General features: G+C 35.8%; 2 protein-coding genes across 6 annotated transcripts in view; both read right to left on the reverse strand.

Annotated features, from left to right (window-relative positions):
- Positions 1 to 4,756, reverse strand: part of LOC137393729 (uncharacterized) — a 41,512-nt gene extending 36,756 nt beyond the window's left edge. For 2 of the 5 annotated variants that reach the window (XM_068080405.1, XM_068080410.1), the window contains exon 1: positions 4,649 to 4,756. In XM_068080405.1, the coding sequence (XP_067936506.1) occupies positions 4,649 to 4,714 (66 nt within the window). In that variant the 5' untranslated portion in view covers positions 4,715 to 4,756. Of the gene's footprint in view, positions 1 to 2,356; positions 2,425 to 4,648 lie in introns of all 5 variants that reach the window. The other 3 variants (XM_068080408.1, XM_068080406.1, XM_068080409.1) reach the window with 3 other exon arrangements.
- A 6,806-nt stretch (positions 4,757 to 11,562) lies between these two features.
- Positions 11,563 to 12,498, reverse strand: LOC137394238 (uncharacterized). The gene has a single exon (XM_068080959.1). The coding sequence runs from the start codon at positions 12,496 to 12,498 to the stop codon at positions 11,563 to 11,565; it is 936 nt and encodes a 311-aa protein (XP_067937060.1).
- Between the last annotated feature and the right edge of the window lie 7,924 nt (positions 12,499 to 20,422).

Here is a 20,422-nt window from a genome sequence, read left to right on the forward strand (position 1 = left end):
ATCAGGAAATACTCAGTGACATTTATCTTTTTAAATTTTCGCAAAGAAACCTCTTTGTTTTCGCATGCTGAAATCAAAAACTAGTCCTGCAGCGACTATTATAAACAGATATGAATAAATTACTCTATCCCCGAACGCGAATTACCATCGCTGAAATGGTTCACATTTCAAAAAGCAGTCGAAAGCATTTCAAAAAGCATTTTTCGAAAAGCAGTCGTCGATGCTCGGCGAAATATCGGGAAAGGTTGACGGCTGCAAACTTTTCCAACCTGTCCGCGATGCTTCATCGATGCCATCAATTCACGGTTCACATAATCGACGACCAACGCCAAAAAGGAAACGCTGACAAACGACGATATAGTGTGAACCAGCCTTAAATCATATGTTCACACAATGAGCGAGTGTTTCATTACATAAGGATCTGTGTTGATGCAATATATATACTGTATAACCTGTAGATATAGAGCAAGAGCATGGTATATGCCATCGCTACATGTTCCTATATTCTTGTTGCTTTCATATCACTCATGATAGTACGAATATTAACAGAATAAATCAAATAATAAATATTTTCAATAATTTGCTCTAGTCTCAGATGGAATTTCAAATAACTCATGTAATTACCAACTTAGCACCGACTTATGTGGTTCAGTAATCAATTTTCATCCTAAAAAGAAAGCTCTCAATAGGAACTGTGAAATAGAAGATGGTGAGGATGTAGAATAGCGATGGGTAGGCAAGGGACTTAATGATCACAAATTTTGAGATACTGCCATATTGGTTTCCCGACATTTTTTGTGACAAGTAATAAAACACTAATAGTGATAGTTAAAGTTATTGTATAATCCTAAGATGCATTAGTTATACAATTGCATCGCTGTATAGTGTATTATAGAATAGTCCAAGACCAAACACGAGCGAAGTGATTGTTTGGGAGATTTATGATAAATGCATATGTGCACACAACTCCCGAAAAATTATTCGTTAACGGCGTTACCAAACCCTTGTACCGAAATTTCTTCAACAAATTTAACCATTTTTGTGTAGAGTCGTTCAAGTATAATAATAATACAAAACACATATAAACCTATTTAAATATGTTATCAAGTCTTTGAAAGGTTACCGCAACATCCTAAAACTAACCCATCTGATCGGATGATACATAAATAGACAGATTATTTCGGCCTAAAATCGAAATAGAAACTTGAGAAACCTTTTTTAATCAAAATTAAGACCGGCCAACAAAACGCCAATAAGGCCGTGCGACAGATAGTATAACTATTAAGTCGTCCAAATTTCACGAGAAAAACGTGCACATTTCACCAGTGTATGGAATTGTTCAATTGCCGAAGGTTTCTGTAATTAACTTAGAAGTACTGAAAAGTGATTGTTTCTTGTTTGCCGATTTTATTATTCGAATTAATTATTTGACTTAATAAAAAATTATTATAATATTTAATCATAAGAATAATCATTAGAATTTACAACATTGAAGTATATAATGATTATATTGTCTAATTGCCAAAGGTTTTTTTAATTAATGTAGACCGTTTGAGGCGTAGACCGATTTACAGGTACAAAAATGTGGTACACAGTTTATATGCCTGTTTTTTGTCCAATTACCGAAGGTTTCATTAAACTATCTAGAACATTAGCCAGATTTCTTTACATCTTATCTACAAGCTAGGGCCGAACTACAATGCCCCTTTGTGACAAGAATATTTCTTTATTTTACTCCAGTTTGCAGAAAACTTCCAGACGCGTTAATGCTAATGCTTGCTTTCTGTTACATATCACTGTCAAAACCATTATACAGTCAACACAACCAACTTTCAATTTTCAAACGCAACTTTAAAACTAGGTATATTACACGGCAGCTTGCTATTTTACTTTTAATATTGCATTTCAGAGATATAATAAACATATTTCATTATTGCTGTTGTTAGTTAAATTACGTACAGTAGGTTAGGCCTACAGCTTGAATTAATATTTATTTTATTGTTGTAAAACATAGGTTTAAGATAGTAGTAGATTAGGTCTGATTTTTACACAACCTTTTGTTTTGCATAATTGACCTTTTGAATTTAATTTCAAAACAACTTGACGACTGCCATGGACATACAACCTCCCAGAACACCACGTCGTCGCACTGGCCATCCACGTGTCTCCCAATTATTACGGAGGAGGAGAAATAGAAGGTCCTCACATCAACCATGAACATCAAATGCTAATGTTCAACAACACACTGCTCAAATTAATAACAACAACTCATCTGATTCAGAGAATTCTTTAGTAGATGTTGTCGGCGAAGCCTACAACATCTAACTAAAGAATTCTATGTGTGTATAATTCTAACCTTTTGTCACTAGTTTTTCAACAACCAGCAAGACCCTTTCTTTTTTCCATTATCACTTTGGTCGTGGGCTGTAAGACAGGGGAATTTCTAGTATAGTATAGTGTATAACAGTATAGTGTATAATAGTATAGTGTATTATAGTATAGTGTATTATAGTATAGTGTATTATAATGTAGTGTATAATAGTATAGTGTATTATAGTATAGTGTATTATAGTATAGCGTATTATAGTATAGTGTATAATAGTATAGTGTATAATAGTATAGTGTATAATAGTATAGTGTATAATAGTATAGTGTATAATAGTATAGTGTATTATAGTATAGTGTATTATAGTATAGTGTATTATAATGTAGTGTATAATAGTATAGTGTATTATAGTATAGTGTATTATAGTATAGCGTATTATAGTATAGTGTATAATAGTATAGTGTATAATAGTATAGTGTATAATAGTATAGTGTATAATAGTATAGTGTATAATAGTATAGTGTATTATAGTATAGTGTATAACAGTATAGTGTATAGTAGTATAGAGTATTATAGTATAGTCTATTATAGTATAGAGTATTATAGTATAGTGTATAATAGTATAGTGTATAATAGTATAGTGTATAATAGTATAGTGTATTATAGTATAGTGTATTATAGTATAGTGTATTATAATGTAGTGTATAATAGTATAGTGTATTATAGTATAGTGTATTATAGTATAGCGTATTATAGTATAGTGTATAATAGTATAGTGTATAATAGTATAGTGTATTATAGTATAGTGTATAATAGTATAGTGTATTATAGTATAGTGTATAATAGTATAGTGTATAATAGTATAGTGTATAATAGTATAGTGTATAATAGTATAGTGTAGTATAGTATAGCGTATTATAGTATAGTGTATTATAGTATAGTGTATTAAAGTATAGTGTATAATAGTATAGTGCATTATAGTATAGTGTATTATAGTATAGTGTATTGCAGTATTGCGTATAATAGTATAGTGTATAATAGCATAGTGTATAATAGTATATTGTGTTTCTTTACATATATACAAATTTGATATGCTACTTAAATAAAACAATAAACAATTCCATAGGTATAAACTTATAAAGTGCACTAGAAAAGTAACAAACATACCAGTAATAAACATGTCAGTAATAAACATACCAGTAATAAACGTACCAGTAATAAACATACCGGTAATAAACATAGCAGTAATAATCATACCAGTAATAAACATACCGGTAATAAACATACCAGTAATAAACATACCAGTAATAAACATACCAGTAATAAACATAACAGTAATAAACGTACCAGTAATAAACATACCAGTAATAAACATACCAGTAATAAACATGTCAGTAATAAACATACCAGTAATAAACATACCAGTAATAAACATGTCAGTAATAAACATACCAGTAATAAACATGTCAGTTATAAGCATGTCAGTAATAAACATACCAGTAATAAATATACCAGTAATAAACATACCAGTAATAAACATGTCAGTAATAAACATACCAGTAATAAACATACCAGTAATAAACATTCCAGTAATAAACGTACCAGTAATAAATGAACCAGCAATAAACGTACCAGTAATAAACACACCAGTAATAAACATACCAGTAATAAACGTACCAGTAATAAACACACCAGTAATAAACATACCAGTAATAAACATACCAGTAATAAACATACCAGTATCATACAACTAATTTTCTCTCAAGTCCCAAAAATCGAAATGACTAACATAAATTGCCATGAATATATCTCTTATTTGGTGTTTTGGTCTGAATTCTATGAAATAGTTGGCAATTAACCTTTTCACGTGGAACTCAAATTCAAGACTTAATGCCAATACCAATAAGTGTCTCTTGCCAACGTGAAAACAACTAAATCAAAAATAATAAACCATTCTGAGAAAACTAGAAAAAAAACTACCCCGCTACCTTATGGACCCCTGAACCTAGCTTGTCTAAATATAGTTGCTGATTAGAGAGTATAGAAATACTTTGTATCTGCTGCCTGTCTAGAAAAAGGTCTAAACGCAGCTATTCAACTCTACACAGATCTTACATTTATTTTCAAGTTGACAATGATTTAAATATTTCAGCTGCGGTGTTTATAGCGATTAAAGTTTTTCAACCATATAATCAAGGAGATTTGTCACCGCATTCACTGTGAAAAATAAAATTCGGTATTGATCTTAAATGCAATCAAAAATCAAAAAAAGAGAATTCTTGTCGGCCCAGAATGTGCTGTGCAAGGAACAGTTGAACAGACCTTAGAGAGCCACCAGGCTGGTGCGTGGGTGAATATTCTTAGACAGCACAGAGCTGCAAGAATCATCTTAACAAGAATGATTTACAGCACCTCCCGCCATTCTACAACCCAACAATGGAAAATTTGAGACTAAATGCACTGACAGTTTTTATATTTCAAAGATGTCAAGTGAATTTCAGGTAGAGCATTTCCCTTATCCCAATAGTTGAAAAATATACCACACAATATATTTTTGCTATTAAAACCTTCTAGAAATGCCAAGCTAACCTTTTCAGTTCTGACTAAATGGTAATAACAAAGAACCAATGCATTTTATATCAATTACTAAATGTCCATGCACAAAAATTCATCAGAATGATATCATATCGTGTTATCATATCGTGTTATCATATCATGATATCATATCATGTTATCACATCATGCTATCATATCATGTTATCATATCATGTTATCATATCTTGTTATCATATCTTGTTATCATATCATGTTATCATATCATGTTATCATATCACGTTATCATATTATGCTATCATATCATGTTATTATATCATGCTACCATATCAAGCTACCATACCATGTTTTCATATCATGTTATAGCTATTATTTGTTAATTGCCATCTGATGACTGCTAATACAAATACAGATATGTAAAACCAGTGTCAAAACTGTTTAATGTTATAACAATACCCAACTATAAGTTACTGAAAATCCGGTAAACTCATCATGTCACTCACAAAAAATTTACACAATTGCAATGCTGGAACCCTTTAGACATCATAAAACAACAGTTTAAGCAATGAATTGCAATAAACACTGAAAAATTATAACTAGAATTGAAAAAGATTTGGCTAAAAACTCTATTTATAGTGCATAACTTTAACTGACAGATTTCTTGCTAAATATTGACCACACAGAGCAATCGGAAACCATCAAGCTAGAAACATAATTGTGATTTACGATTATTTATGTGATAAAATGTACTTGAATGGGAGCTAGTCTTTACTACCAGACATACTATGGCAAATGTGAGCATGCAGCAATTAATTGAAATTTAAACATTCAGCTCTACATAGCCACAAGCTATAAAAGTATTTTCACTATGGCGCCACAGGAAACATGGACTCACAAGTCAAATAACCATGAGGGCATCAACTCATTAAAATAGCGTTTGACTGTGCACACAAGTCTCTTTTGGAAAAGTAAAAAGGTGTGCCAATAAAATATTTCCATTTGGCAAATCTTTACCAGAATATTTTACAAAAACATGTATAATCAATATTCATTTCATTCAAGTTATGTAGCTCTTTTAGATTCGAGAAGTATAAACCGTCAATGAAATAACTTTATATAAGGCTATCAAGGCTATGATGAACTTTAAGGAAACAATCATTCCCTGATCATTGTTAGTAGTAATGTTAAAGTAAAATACCAGTAAGAGTACACCAGTGTTTAAGGATATACTGTTGGAATATCACATGTTGTGGTTACTCCAGTAGCTAGTCTGTTGTGATGCTCGTAAACCGACCTTATGCATTAAATGAAGTCTGTGGCTATTTTGCTATCCTCGCTAATGTTGCAAGCCCAAGCTCATTTGATAGCGGGTTCTGTTTAAAATATCATAAAAGTTACAGGACATTTTGGAATCGATTCCCTGACATCATTGATCATTACAAATTAAAGTAAATTACTTAATACTAATACAACACGTCAAAATTAGGTCTACAAAGATTGATTGATTTAAACATACATACAATGTCAAAGTACTTTGTACGGCATGCTTAATTGTGTCCCATTTTCTAAACTTTCAAGTGTAAACTACAGTAATACACCTATGTAACATCTTATTTTAGTGGTTTTAAACTGTCTGAGGGGTGACGGATAACTATAATTAGTGGAGCAAAGCAAAGACAGCTGAACAGTTTGTTAGCTGAACAGCAGTAACACTATTCAGTTTGTTACAAACGTTACAAACTCGGTTTTCCAGCTTATTGCTGACATGCTTTAAAAGCAGCATATCACAAAGAAAAGGCTGATCAGGGTTGGCCAATTAAAATCATGATTTAAATCATCCTAAAAAATCATGTTTGATGATTTTTTTTATTTTTTCCATGTCAAAGGCTGTGATTTAAATCATCCTAAAATATCATGTTGGATTTATTTTCTTCAGAACTTTCCCATCTCAAAAGCTGACCCTCAAAATATTGGACTTATAGAAGGTCTACTGTGAATATAAACTGCACAACTTGGTCAAAATTAAAATAAAAACCATTTCTAATAAATTAAAGTGATGCAAAGTTGTTTTGTTGCTAATGTTTTCATGTAGCACACTTCAACAAAATAAAATAATATCATGTTGGCGGTTATGAAAAAAAGCTGGTATTGATGTTTTCAAAAAAATCTGATTTAAATAAAAAAAGTTTGATTTGTCTGAAGTCTGAAAAAAACCGATTTTTTTTATTTAAAAAATTATGATTTTTTCTAACCCTGAGGCTGGTGCTACAATTGATATTCGCAGGTTATCAAAAGTTAAGGTTAATTAGTGAATAGGAAACACAAGCATTGACATTAATATTTGACAAAACATATAGTAGTTTTAAGATATTTTGCATTAACTTTGTCAACAACTATGCAATGGTATAGCACAATGTTGTTTTCTTTGCGTTTTGCAACTGGTGCGTTGGCATATTTTTTGAGACAGTTTAGGTGGTTGAAGGCTCATACCTGATACCTCGTCTAAATATATGTTTTTAACACATTTTTAGTTATCTTTACAAAAGGATTATATAGTTCACTAATATCACGCGTCTCGTCAAACCAGGTATGTATAGCGTTAGTAGAGAAAAACATCGAAATATTTCGGTTTTTTATATTATTTTGCGAGACTAATCATTATTTAAATGTAGCTTGCTGTATTTACAGAATTCAATTAAAGTGCATTAAAACGACTATGCTAAGCAACCAGTAAGGTAAAATGTTTGAGAAAGTATGAATATACGACATAAATGCTGAAAAACGCCTAAACCATCAATAAAACATATGAGTAGAAGAATTTTGTAAAACTTATATGAAACTGATATGAAACTTCACAGCAAGCTACTGCATACAAGTATTTCCCTACAAAATCTTTGTTCCGTGTCGCTACCACGCAGCAACTTGCAAGTTGTTAAGACCGAAGGGTATGCCTAGTTCCTATTGGAAAAGGTTAGTTTTCCGTTAGAACGGTTCGTTAGTTGACTCGCTGCTTATCCTAGTTGTGATAAATACCCACAGACATAATAAACCTTTATTACATTATTTGAAAATATTTATACAAATATTTAATTATATCTACGTATTTTATAATATCTACGGTATGTAAATACCTGCAAACACTATCGCCGCAAAACGAAAGCTGAATTGAAATTCGCTGTTACATGTAGTAATCTTTGGTGTTAACCATAGATATAATAAATCCCGTTACATGTATTGTATTTATGGCTTATTTCTTTTTATATATTTATGGGTTTATTATAGCCATGGTGTTTGTTGTGTTTAGCATACGGATGCGAAGGATGTAACTTGGGAATATTTCGGTGAGCGTTTATTTAACCGGAAACTGACTGATATCTCGATACGTCTATATAATAGCATTGCGAGAATAAGGAAACAATACTACATAAGTATTGATCTCCAAAAGAGTATTACGATTATACAACATCTCCCTTTCCCAGGTTGATAAAATAAAACAGCTAAATAGCAGACCCATACCTGCCAACTCTCACGCATTGGGCGTGAGACTCACGCAATCGCCCCAAAGAAAAAATGGAAATGCGTGAGATTTTTGCCCCAATTTCCACAATTTTATATATACTATCATTGATACATCAATTGCCCCAAAACCAAACCTCACGCATTGCCCCACTCTTGGGTTGGCAGGTCTGAGCAGACCACAAAACACGAATGGATAAAACTACTACTACAAACTACGTAAAGCAATATATGAATAAAACCATTATTCAATTTAGTAATGTTAACAGGATTGCCGAAAGCATGACGTACTATTAGGCAATTAACTATAGATCTAAAATTTTACGTGACCTAATAGTTCAGCCAAAACTAGACTGTTTTGCACTATCATTTACTTTGGGAGAATCGGTTGGTTCTAACAGAACTATATTAGTGATATTCCGCCTGACTACACTCCCCCTGCTATCCTGCACCACCACCGAACGGGGCGTTGTGGGGGAACAACCAACAACTTCAGCCTCTCGTTTCAAGTCCCGAACATGAACATTACTACCTGAACTAAGGCAAGGCGGGACTACAACACGACGTCTTTCATCAAAGTTAGCTTTGCACTGAATTCGACTGAGGGACTCTTTGGAACGGACAGCTTTCAGATCCGGCTGTTTGGGAATTAGAACAGAAGGCAGAGAGGGTAGTGTTGTGCGAATTTTGCGACTCATTAGCAGTTCAGACGGGGAAAGACCATTTTCTAGTGGGGAAGACCTGTATGCCATCAGACCTAAATAAGGATCTGGCTCTTGAGGATTTTCTTCATGGTCTGGACTGCCCGTTCAGCGGCACCGTTTCCTTGTGGGTGTTTGGGAGAACTGGTGATATGTGTGAACCCGTACGCCTTAGCAAAAAACCTGAACTCATCTGAGGCGTACTGAGCGCCATTGTCCAAAATTAAAACCTCGGGGACTCCATGGCGGGCAAAAATACTCTTCATATGTAAGATCACTTTGGAACTAGTGGTCTCGTCTAACAATGCAACTTCGATAAATCGAGAATGATAATCCACTACCAGCAAATACCGTTTGCTGTTAAAAGAAAAACAAATCACTGCCTAGTTTTTCCTAAGGCGGTTGGGGAATTCAGAACGGAGAAGAGGAGCTTGCTGAACATTAGACTCCTTCCTGCATGATTCACACCTACGCACCATTTCAGCTATCTGTTGGGACATGCTAGGCCACCATACTGATTGGGCAGCTCTAGCTCGGCACTTTACAATACCAAAATGGCCACTGTGATTTTTTTCAACGACCGAGAGACGCTCAATTTGGGGGATTACGATACGGTCATCAAAAACCAGGACACCAACTATAGAAAGCCTAAAGCGGCACTCAAAATAGGGGCGTAGTAAAATTTCATGAGGAGGGAGGTACGTAGGCCAGCCAGACCTCACATAACTGAGAACACGGAAGGTGACCTCATCATGCTCTTGTTGAACTTTCAACTCCTGTAAACGAGGTGATGAGGCAGTGCAATAGAGTGCTGATACAGCAAACAACTCAACATCCTCCATTAACATAACATCATCTTCACTGATAGGACCAAGAGAACGTGACAACGCGTCAGCAATAACGTTATTCTTTCCTGAGATGTGTTCAACACGATAGTGAAACCCCATAAGACGCATTCGAAACCTCTGGATACGGGCTGGGTTTTTGTCTAAATCTATGTCGTTCAGTAGCGGGACCAAGGGCTTGTGATCGGTTTTTATCACTACTTTCAGGCCTATGATATAATCTCGAAACTTTTCGCATGCCCAGACAACACTTGAAGCTTCCTGCTCAATAGTGGCATACCGTTTCTCTGTTTCACTCAGCGCGCGAGAAGCTGCACTGACTAATCGCAACTCCCCATCATCTTGCACTTGAAACAAGGCAGCACCGATGCCAGCTCGAGAGGCGTCTGTATGTATAACTGTTTCACGTTGTGGCCTATTTGGTGCAAATTCTACTGAACGCTTCAACTTTTCCTTGACACCATTTAACATTTGCTCCTGAGCTTTATCCCAAATCCACACAGAATTTTTGGGAAGTAACTCTCGCAATGGAGCACTGAGTTCACCAAGCTTGGTGGTGAACTTACTGAGCTGGTTTGCCATACCTAAGAAACTACGGACATCCTTAACACAGGTTGGTGTGGCAAAATTTTCAATGCCTTGAATAGCCTCAGGGTTAGCACGAATACCAGAAGCAGATATGATGACCGAGAAATTTTATGCTGCTGCGGAAGAACTTGCACTTATCAACATTTAGAGTCATAGCGGCCTCAATCATCCTACTCAACACAGCACCAACTCTGGCGTCATGCTCAGCAGTGGATTTTCCCCATATGCACACATCACCCATATGGACTATTACGCCTTCGAGACCATCCAGAACTTGAGACACAATTTTGGAATACAACTCTGGGCTAGATGACAGACTGAAAGGCAACCGATTGAAAACAAACCTACCAAATGGAGACAAAAACGTGGTTAACATTTTTGCTTTAGGAGAGAGGGGAATTTGGTAAAAACCGGAATTGGCATCAAGAACAGTAAAAACGGTACCATTTCTAAGTTTAGCAAGACTTGACTCAACTTGAGCCATTGGGTGAACCTCTCGACGGACAACTTTGTTTAATTCTGTGTAGTCGACACAAATTCGGACTTTTTTGTTGGCTTTGGGAACAACAACCATAGGGGCGCACCAATTGGTAGGCTCACTGACGGGGAAATGACACCTTTGGCAACCATATCAGCTAGCTTTTGTTTAACATTAGGCAGCAGCGGATAGGGCATGGACCGTGGGGTGTTGATAGCAAAGGGTCTGCAGTCAGGGCGTAATTATATGCCTACTTCTTGTTTCATCTTACCTAAGCCTTGAAAAAGTTTAGGAAACTCACTACGAAATACATAAGGTTCAGTAGTATCGTAAACAGAGTCTACATCACATTCACAAGATATCAAACCTAGTTTAACACATGCACTGTGACTAAGTAATGCTTTGGTTTGATTTACAACATACATTGTTTTACTATGTTTAACGTTATTGACAGTAAGTACAGTCCTAAATGATCCTAGCACTGGTATTTTAATGTTAGCCGGGCCTACAAACTGTTTCTTTGTTTTTTCAAGGGCTACATGTACACAGAGTGTACTAGGTAGTATGGAGACATCTGCGCCGGTGTCCAACTTTAACTGAACGGGCGAATCGAGCTTGTCGACAGATGGTTTTTGTCCACATGCCCACACTGGTGTCGGTTATTTCACCAAGGAATATGCGTTCTTCCTCTTCTACTTGGCTGATGTTGGGTTCAGATTTAGATCTACACACTTTAGCATAGTGACCGACCTTTCCACAAGATTTACAGCTAACATCTCTGGCAGGGCATGTTTCTCTTGTATGCGTCAAATATCCACACCTGCCGCATGGAGTGTTATTACTCTGCTTGCTGACGTTACTACTCGCTAGGTGGTTGCTCCTAGATCTGGGTCTGCTGCCTCTTTGAACTCTTGAGACGGCGTCAACAGTGTCAGATTTGTTTGCCGCAGCTCCACCATGCCCAGCTAAGTCTTTCATGTGTTTGTCCACCTCTTCTGATTGTCGAGCCATGTTAATGACAACTCCTTCTGTTAGCTGGTCCACGTTCATCTTTTGCATTTCACGGCTGCAGTCAGTGTCGAGGATGCCAACTACTATACGGTCTCGCATTTGCTCAGACCTGTTTGAAAACTCACACCTGTCTGCAATGTCATTAAGGGCTCGGATATATTGCTCAACTGTCTCTCCTGGCTGTTGATTGCGTCTGAAGAACCTAGCCCTTTCATAAATAATGTATTTACGTGGGGTAAAATATTTCTGAAAAGCTTCAGTAACTTTTTTGTAGCTTTTTGCATCATCAGCGGACAGACTTAGGCCATTAAATATGCCTTCACTCTTACTTCCTAGGCAGTATAAGAAACTGTCTATCTGTAACTGCTCTTCATCTTCATTGAGCTTCGCTACTGCATGATAGCGGTTCCAACGAGCAAACCATTCTGTCCAGTTTGCCAGGTCAAAGTCAAACTCCTTCGGAGGACTAAATTTTGGCATTATATGTTAGAGAACGTATCTAAATATGTGCAATAAATGTTTGTACATCTAGAATTAGCCCCATACTGGCCACCATGTTGTGTTTTAGCATACTGATGCAAAGGATGTAACTTGGAAATGAATATTTCGGTTTGCATTCACTTAACCGGAAACTGACTGATATCTCGATACGTCTATATAATAGCATTACGAGAATAAGGAAACAATACTACATAAGTATTGATCTCCAAAAGAGTATTACGATTATACAACAGTGTTAACTGATTGTTGTTTATTATAGTGCACACTATTCTTGTTACGACGACTTCTAATTTTAGAAAAAGGTGTTTGAAACTTGAACCAAAAATGTGTGCCTGGCTCCGTGTACGAGATTGAGCAATAAGTTTAACAGGATTTCGAAAGTAAAGGAGCTCCCTTTATTTTGTAACACAAAACTACTATTTGTGTTGTACTTATTACAGTAGTTCGTAACTTAGTACTAAACAGTGGTAGGTGTAAAACAATGCAAAGTATGTGATCACTATTCACAATTTTGTTTCAACACACAAAAGCAACATTTTGCAACCATTTTTGTAACCCTACCATTTTAGTAACCTTAACATTTTTCCTTCCCATAAAAAGACTATGTGATACTCATTAATAACAGTAGCCGTACAACAAAACAGAGGATGTGATATATGTTCACTGTTTGTGTAAAACGCAAAGTAGGTGATACTTGTAACAATTGACAGTAGATCTACAACACTGAGTATGTGATACCTGTTCACAATAGATGTGCATGCACAACACAGAGTATGTCATCACCATTTACAGTAGACCTAGAACACGATGAATGCTTATTATTAGTGGGCATATAAGATAGAGTATATGTAACCTGTTTCAACAAGAAGACCAGCCTAAGAGTATAGATTAGCAATAACGACGAGAAATCTGCCAAATGAAATGAAAACATCTACTTTAAGCACCTGTCCTTGTCAATATGAGTTCACAGAAATAACCATCAGTAAACTTGTTAGAAAAAACGTGAAAATATCCGTTGCCTCAAGAGTTATATATCTTCGGTGGTATTACTTCTCGCAAGTACTGCACTGAACCATAGATATGCTATTCTACGAAATTCATTCTCAAGCTTACGCTTGTTGCATGGCCAGAGGTACACACGGTAAACCTACAACAAACCAGGCATAAAATCTGTGTACCACACCAAATAATCTCTCCATCCAGGTGTTTCCAAATGGATGTCATTGTGAGCCATACGACATGCACACAATGAAAAAAACTGAGCAAAGACAAACTTATTACCAGAAATCTAGGCTCATATACTAAAGAAGTAATAAGAAAAAACTTTTCAAATTAGATCCTTCAGTTTTCAATTTTCCATTCTTAAATTAACGATCGTAAAAATTCTGCCAGATTCCACCATTTCTCAACAAATCTTCCTGACAGATTTTAATCAAACAAAATCATTTTCCAGAAATTCAGATGCATGTTAAATATCAGGCAGGGAATTTTTTTAATAATTTCACTCACAGCTTATTTTTGAATACAGATTGCATATATCACGGTCGATAGGCCAGAATCTTCGGTCGGATCTGTCTGGCATCTGTTGTCCTTTGAATTGGTCTCAAGATAGGGTTTGAGGTGTCCCACAGAAACGTCTTGTCTTACCAGCTGATGTATTAGCTTTTTCATATCATCATCTTTTGACTGAAGCATTTCACCACACTAGATAAACATGCATAAATTATCTGTGCTCAAATAGAATCCAGCTAAACAGATGCAGATGTCAATATGAATCCATGTTTCTTAACCACTAATAAAAGTGATTAGAAGCTGGCAGTAACCCAGACCCAAATTTCATGAGTACTGTATATCTTCACATAAAACTCCATTCTAGAACGAAACTTTTTTACCAAATTGGGGGTTCGGCTTATACATGTGACTCAGATTGAAACTGGTTGTGATGTGTAACTCCGATTGAAATCAAATGAAATTACATTATGCTAACTTAATTTCAACAACTACAACTCAAACCTTTAGTAACTCAACATTCTTCATAAAAGTAAAACAACAGTAATGGTTACCACTACCATTAACTCTTTCGCTAACAAATAGATTTTTCGTTGCTTCAACTTTTTTCTTTCATACATGTACGTACGTAAGGGGTGTTGCAACCTATAGGGTCGACTTACATGTGAAATATGCTTGTATGCAGCGAGATAAGGTAATAATTTTTGATTCCAATGTAGAATTCATTCATTAGCCAATAAATATTGTAACAATATTCAACATTTTGCAATATAACCCAGCATGATGACATGAATATTATATACGTCAACAAAAATGTTTTCTGTTTCTAAGAGCAAAGATCTAACGCAAAAAATGAGCTCACCTATTTACATTTCTTACATTTACATTACATTTCTTACATTTACAAAATGTTATGAGAATGTTATAAGATAATATTACAAATTCTACTAGCAGACATAATTTCACAATAATTCACAATTGTCTAGACAAATAGGTTTGCATTGGTACACTGACTACTCTTTGGTCAGTGTGGGAAGTTGAGGATGAAAGCGAGGGCGACAGGCATCATGTGGGCGGGGCTTTTGGGGAGCTGTATATCATTAGTGCGGGTAGCAACGGAACTGTGCCGATACAAATACCTTTTTCTACATAGCTTGCTTGACAGAATTACCGTAGACCGGTAGAATTGGTAGTCAGTACTAAGATATGCCACATGATCAGCCATGACCTTGATGGATTAATCCTGTAATGCCAATAGATAGTTCGACATCAGACCACGAAGAGGCAGATACACACATGTTATCACATATCGCAAAGATAATGGAAGACAAACCCAGCTCAAAAGTTCTAGTCAAGTGCCAGGACACAGATGTTTTTCTAAACTGTCTATCTCTAGCGGATGAGCTATCATCACAGAAACTCATTGACTGCTGTAGCAAGGAGCAGTTGAGATATGTAAACATAAGCTGTCTGTCTACCGCCCTTACACCCGAACCGATGCAAAGTACTGCTCAGGCTCCATGCTCTAAGTGAATGCGACAGTGTAAGAGCATTCTATTTCAAAAAGAAGATAACTTTGTTCAAGCTGCTAAAGAACAATCCTGAATTCTGTAACACAATGAAATCATTAGGAACAGATTTTGAAGTTGATGGTGCAATAAGAGAATCTATTGAGACATTCATATGCAGATTATATGGTGAAGAGACAAATTTCATCAATGAAGCACTGTATAAGATCTTCTGCTGACCGTCTCACACATCACAATCAAACTTACCACCCACACTAGCTGAGTTAAATCTCCATATATCTAGGGCTGCCTATCAGGCCGCAATATGGAGAAGAGTCATACAAATCATCATCAATGCCCCATCCCCCAGCAACATGGATGGTTTATGGAAGGTAGAGAGCTTAAAGCTAGGTGGGCGACACAACAACCAGCACCTCCTGATGTGCTCATAACATGTTTTTTCGATGCAAAACTGGGTGCCAGTCTCATCGCTGTCAGTGCAACAATACAGATCTCGAATGTACAAACATGTGCAAATGCAGCTGCTTTAGCAATAGAAATAAAGAGGATGGAGATGGAAGTAGTGATGCAGAGGACTCAGATGACTGTGAATTAGAAGGTTAGTATTTGAGTGGTATTGTAACCAGAGGTGTGCTTCATGTTTGATTAGAATATGTATGTGTCATACCGTCTGAAAGACTGACTAATTGCGATTTCACTTGCATAATAAAGTATACGGCTCAACATAATAAGCATTAATGATGAATATATGTATACTAAAATATTATATATACATGTACATGGTTTGAGCCATTAAAAATATTTTTCATTTTGTTTTGCAGATCTGTAATGATATCAGAGTTGTGGAATAACAAGGACAAACTTTAAAGCTGCCACAATATCAACCAACCAAACTGAGAACACATAATATTATATAATACAATTATAATATTATTCTAATATTTGAAGAATAAATATTTTAGTGTTATCAGAATTGATTCCAACTTAGGTTACTGCTAATTATTTAGTATTTATATGCCATTTTCATTATCACATTGTTGGTAGAAGCACATAAAACACTACAGCCATTTATTTAATTAAAATAATGTATTAATTATATTGCTCAAAAATGAACAATCTGAGAGGTGTAAAAACCAGATATTTGAAATCAGCTCGAAATTCTGATTTAGATGCCACTCTTATTACATAGCCCACCTTCAAAAGGAATAAATCACTTTTTTGACAGCTTTTTGATGCCCTCCTGCTCTACTAATTTACACAGCATTTAGAAGAACCTAATATGACAAGCTTTTAATTTTCCTTGTTTGAGGCGTTTGAGACATTGGTAATAATGTATCTGTAGCCGGATTTAAAATTGTATTTTAGCCAACACGAGCAAATACAAGATAAAATATATGCCAATAGAGCCGTGTAGGACTAGACTTTTATCACAATAGCCAATGTGAATACGAGAGATAGAGACAGGTTGTATCACGCATTACATCCCTTTGGGCAAGTCTGGGATGTTTTTTTTGGCCTGAGCGTTTTTACCGCGATCGAATTATTTCGATTTTAATCTTCAACTATCTTGAAAATGAGATTGCCTAACACAACAAACAACATATCAACTGATATACAAGGAAAAATACTTTTTTTTAAATCAACTCAAATTTGACACAACCACATCTTTAAACCTATTCTCAACAGGAGTCAGATAGAAAACCTTCAGTACTTTAGCTACCCAGTATACACCACCATAACTGCCGCCACCTGTCTGATGCAGAAACTGGTAGCTTAGTAACCAAAATAGGCTGTCTTGTAGGCATTAGGTCTAACTTGAAAAGGAAGTGGAAGGAATGTCAGTAAAAGCAGGCAACACCTTCAGAACTTGCCCTACAAATCATATTAATGCATTAATTTTTTCAGCGAAGCATGGGCATACAGTGCAAGCAGTATAATACCGTATCAGTTATCTCAGCTAACTGGATTACTACAATTGAAGAGATTTGATCATTTGAAGAGATCAAATGATTTAGCAGTACTATCATCTCAACAAATAAAAACGGTAACTAATCGCGTTGACCATTATAAGGTCTACCATTTGGAACCATTTACAACTATTGCTAAGTAAGCTGATTAATTATTTTTATGATCAAACCGAAGACCTCATTCATTCGCGATGATAGCCTTTGATTCATTGTCATTTAATATCAAGAACGATGTCCATATTGCCCAGATTAATATGATCATTCAATCACTATTTACTGACACTACATTCCAAGCAACTAACAGACTTCATGACAGACCAGCTTTTACATGTGACGAGGTTAAATATTCCATTGTAACCTCCCGTTTTGTTCGTTTGAATTTGATAATCATGATGATCTATCAATCAAGGCCAATCAACATGATTTGAACTGAAAATCTAACATGAGTAAACGCTTAGACTCAACTCAATAAGTTATTAACTTTACTGCTTACTTGTCATGTGATCTGCCTAATAGATTCCAGTAGATTATTATATGAATCAGATTTGATGTTAAGTTGTTATTGACACCAACCATAACTGGCCATATCTCCAACCCTGACCCTAGTTTGTGTTCGGAATAGCCAAAACAAGGTTGGCTCTACAGCTAAAATGTTTTGTAGAGCATTCACAAATTTGATGAACAGAGGTGATGCGCTTCAAGCACATCAACCTTGTTACATTAAGTTCATCCATAAAAGAAACTTATAGAGGGCACATTCTGAACAAATAGTAAGTTTAATGACTTATCATGTAAGACACAGCGTCATAGCTTCCCAACTGCCTGTCTCTACCAACTTTATCCCTGAAAACTATCAAAGTTTAAATACTGAAGTATTGAATAACATCACACTGGAGTTCATCCTTCAGCTGCGTTACCAACTGCTGCTGCATTTCAATGATCTCTGTAGTATGCTCTCAAACTACAAGCTGCATTCTTTTTCATACGTCTGTCAATGTTTTCCTTGATAAACAGGCTGAAGGAAAACTGGATTTACAGACTCTGACTAGGGAATTATAGACTATAGGCTCATTCCTAAATTTATGTTTTATTTTTATAGCCGAGTGCATCCACACCTCTGAGTATTGAAGCCTCAGATTCCTGTCAAGACTCCTATGAGCTTTGTCCCAAACGATCAAAGGCAGGCTCTAGTCAAATATTAGACCCATTATATGTCATATGTGGTAGTGACGCTAAGTCAACTATGGTTACTCGGAAGGGAGAACGCATCTGTGACAAACTGTGTAAGGCACAGACTATCAATCCTGGTAAGTTTTTTTCTTCATCTGCATCAAATAGGAAATTTTTTGATGCTTTTAGTGCTCAAAAAGCAGCCAAATTTAACAAATTTCCTATCCTCTCCTGACCCTTTCCGCCGCAACTTGTGTCAAGAATAGATCATAAGCACACCGATGACTTAAACCACCGTTAAATAATCATAGATTAGCACAGTTATTTTAGAGTGATTTTTCAGAAGACATATTTCATGTTCGCAGGTACCATACATTATCATGTGAAAAGTTCTTAAATGTATATGAATGTGTTGAAAGGAACAATTTATCATTGGTGTATTTCAGTTGCAGTTTTTGACTTTGTTACAAACCTTAAACCCGAACCCCCAAACACAGTGAGAAGGGGGGCTTAAACGTTATATATTGATTATATTTGCTTCAAGTTGTAAGACCTTATTTGGTGTTATTTTAGATTGTTTGTGTTCTGCCAATGCAAGACCTCATGTGTTGGGAGGTGCTTTTGCCAGAAACAAGGATTACCTTGCACTGACTTCTGCGCCTGCTCTGTGGATGATAGCTGTTCAAACTGGAATGTAGAAGAGGATTGTGTCTCAGACACTGAAGGTTAGTGTGTTTGTCTGGCAGATGATACATTATGCATCATAATAGTAATAGAAAATAGCATAGCCAGGTGTGAGTGTTTGTGTGTGGTGTGACCCATCAGGCAAAATGACATCTATTTCCTATACTGTATTTTGCAATGAACCTAACCTGAGTGTATCTATAATATGCTTAACCAAGCTTGAGAAAGATTCCACTAATGCCCCAAACACTAGTTTTTACGTGTTGCGACACTCGTAGCTCATCCCTGTTGATATTTAGAAGGTTTGCTATCCTCAAAATATTAATTGTCTGCAAAATGAAATTGTTATCAGAAGGGACGGTGCTATTATGTATATTATTTTATTTGCAGATGAAGCCGATTGATGATGAAGCATCAACCGTGTGAAAGTGAATGTTTCCATTGGAGTTATCTCAGGAGATGTAAATCAACTACAATTATTTAATAAAACGATAAAAGGCTTTAACCAAGTACATTTGTTACAACAAATGCTGTTAAGTGTTCTTTGAACAGTTCTCGCCCCTGAACTTTCTCCCCAGACCTGCCAACCCAAGAGTGGGGCAATGCGTGAGATTTGGTTTTGGGGCAGTTGATGTATCAATGATAGTATGTATAAAGTTGTGGAAATTGGGGCAAAAATCTCACGCATTTTCATTTTTTCTTTGGGGCGATTGCGTGAGTCTCACGCTTAATGCGTGAGAGTTGGCAGGTATGTTTCTCCCTGAAATGGATTTAGTTCTTTTAACATACAAGCTCAATTTTTAAAAAGGTACCACAACTCCGAAAAGCTAACACAACTCCGAATAAACTTTCAAGTGCTGCCGACAGCAGCAGAATGGTTGTACGGGGTGCAAGGCTTAATCTTATTACCACTAAGGCTAAAACTACTGGTTCAGTTCAAAAATTGCATACGTTAAGAAAGGGAATAGAAATTATTATAACGCCTCGGCTTCCCCTTCCCCCCCCCCCGTGTCTTGTAGAGACACTATAGTGGTTTTATATTAT

This window comes from Watersipora subatra, chromosome 4 (genome assembly GCF_963576615.1).
Source record: "Watersipora subatra chromosome 4, tzWatSuba1.1, whole genome shotgun sequence".
In the NCBI taxonomy this organism is placed as follows: Eukaryota; Metazoa; Bryozoa; class Gymnolaemata; order Cheilostomatida; family Watersiporidae; genus Watersipora; species Watersipora subatra.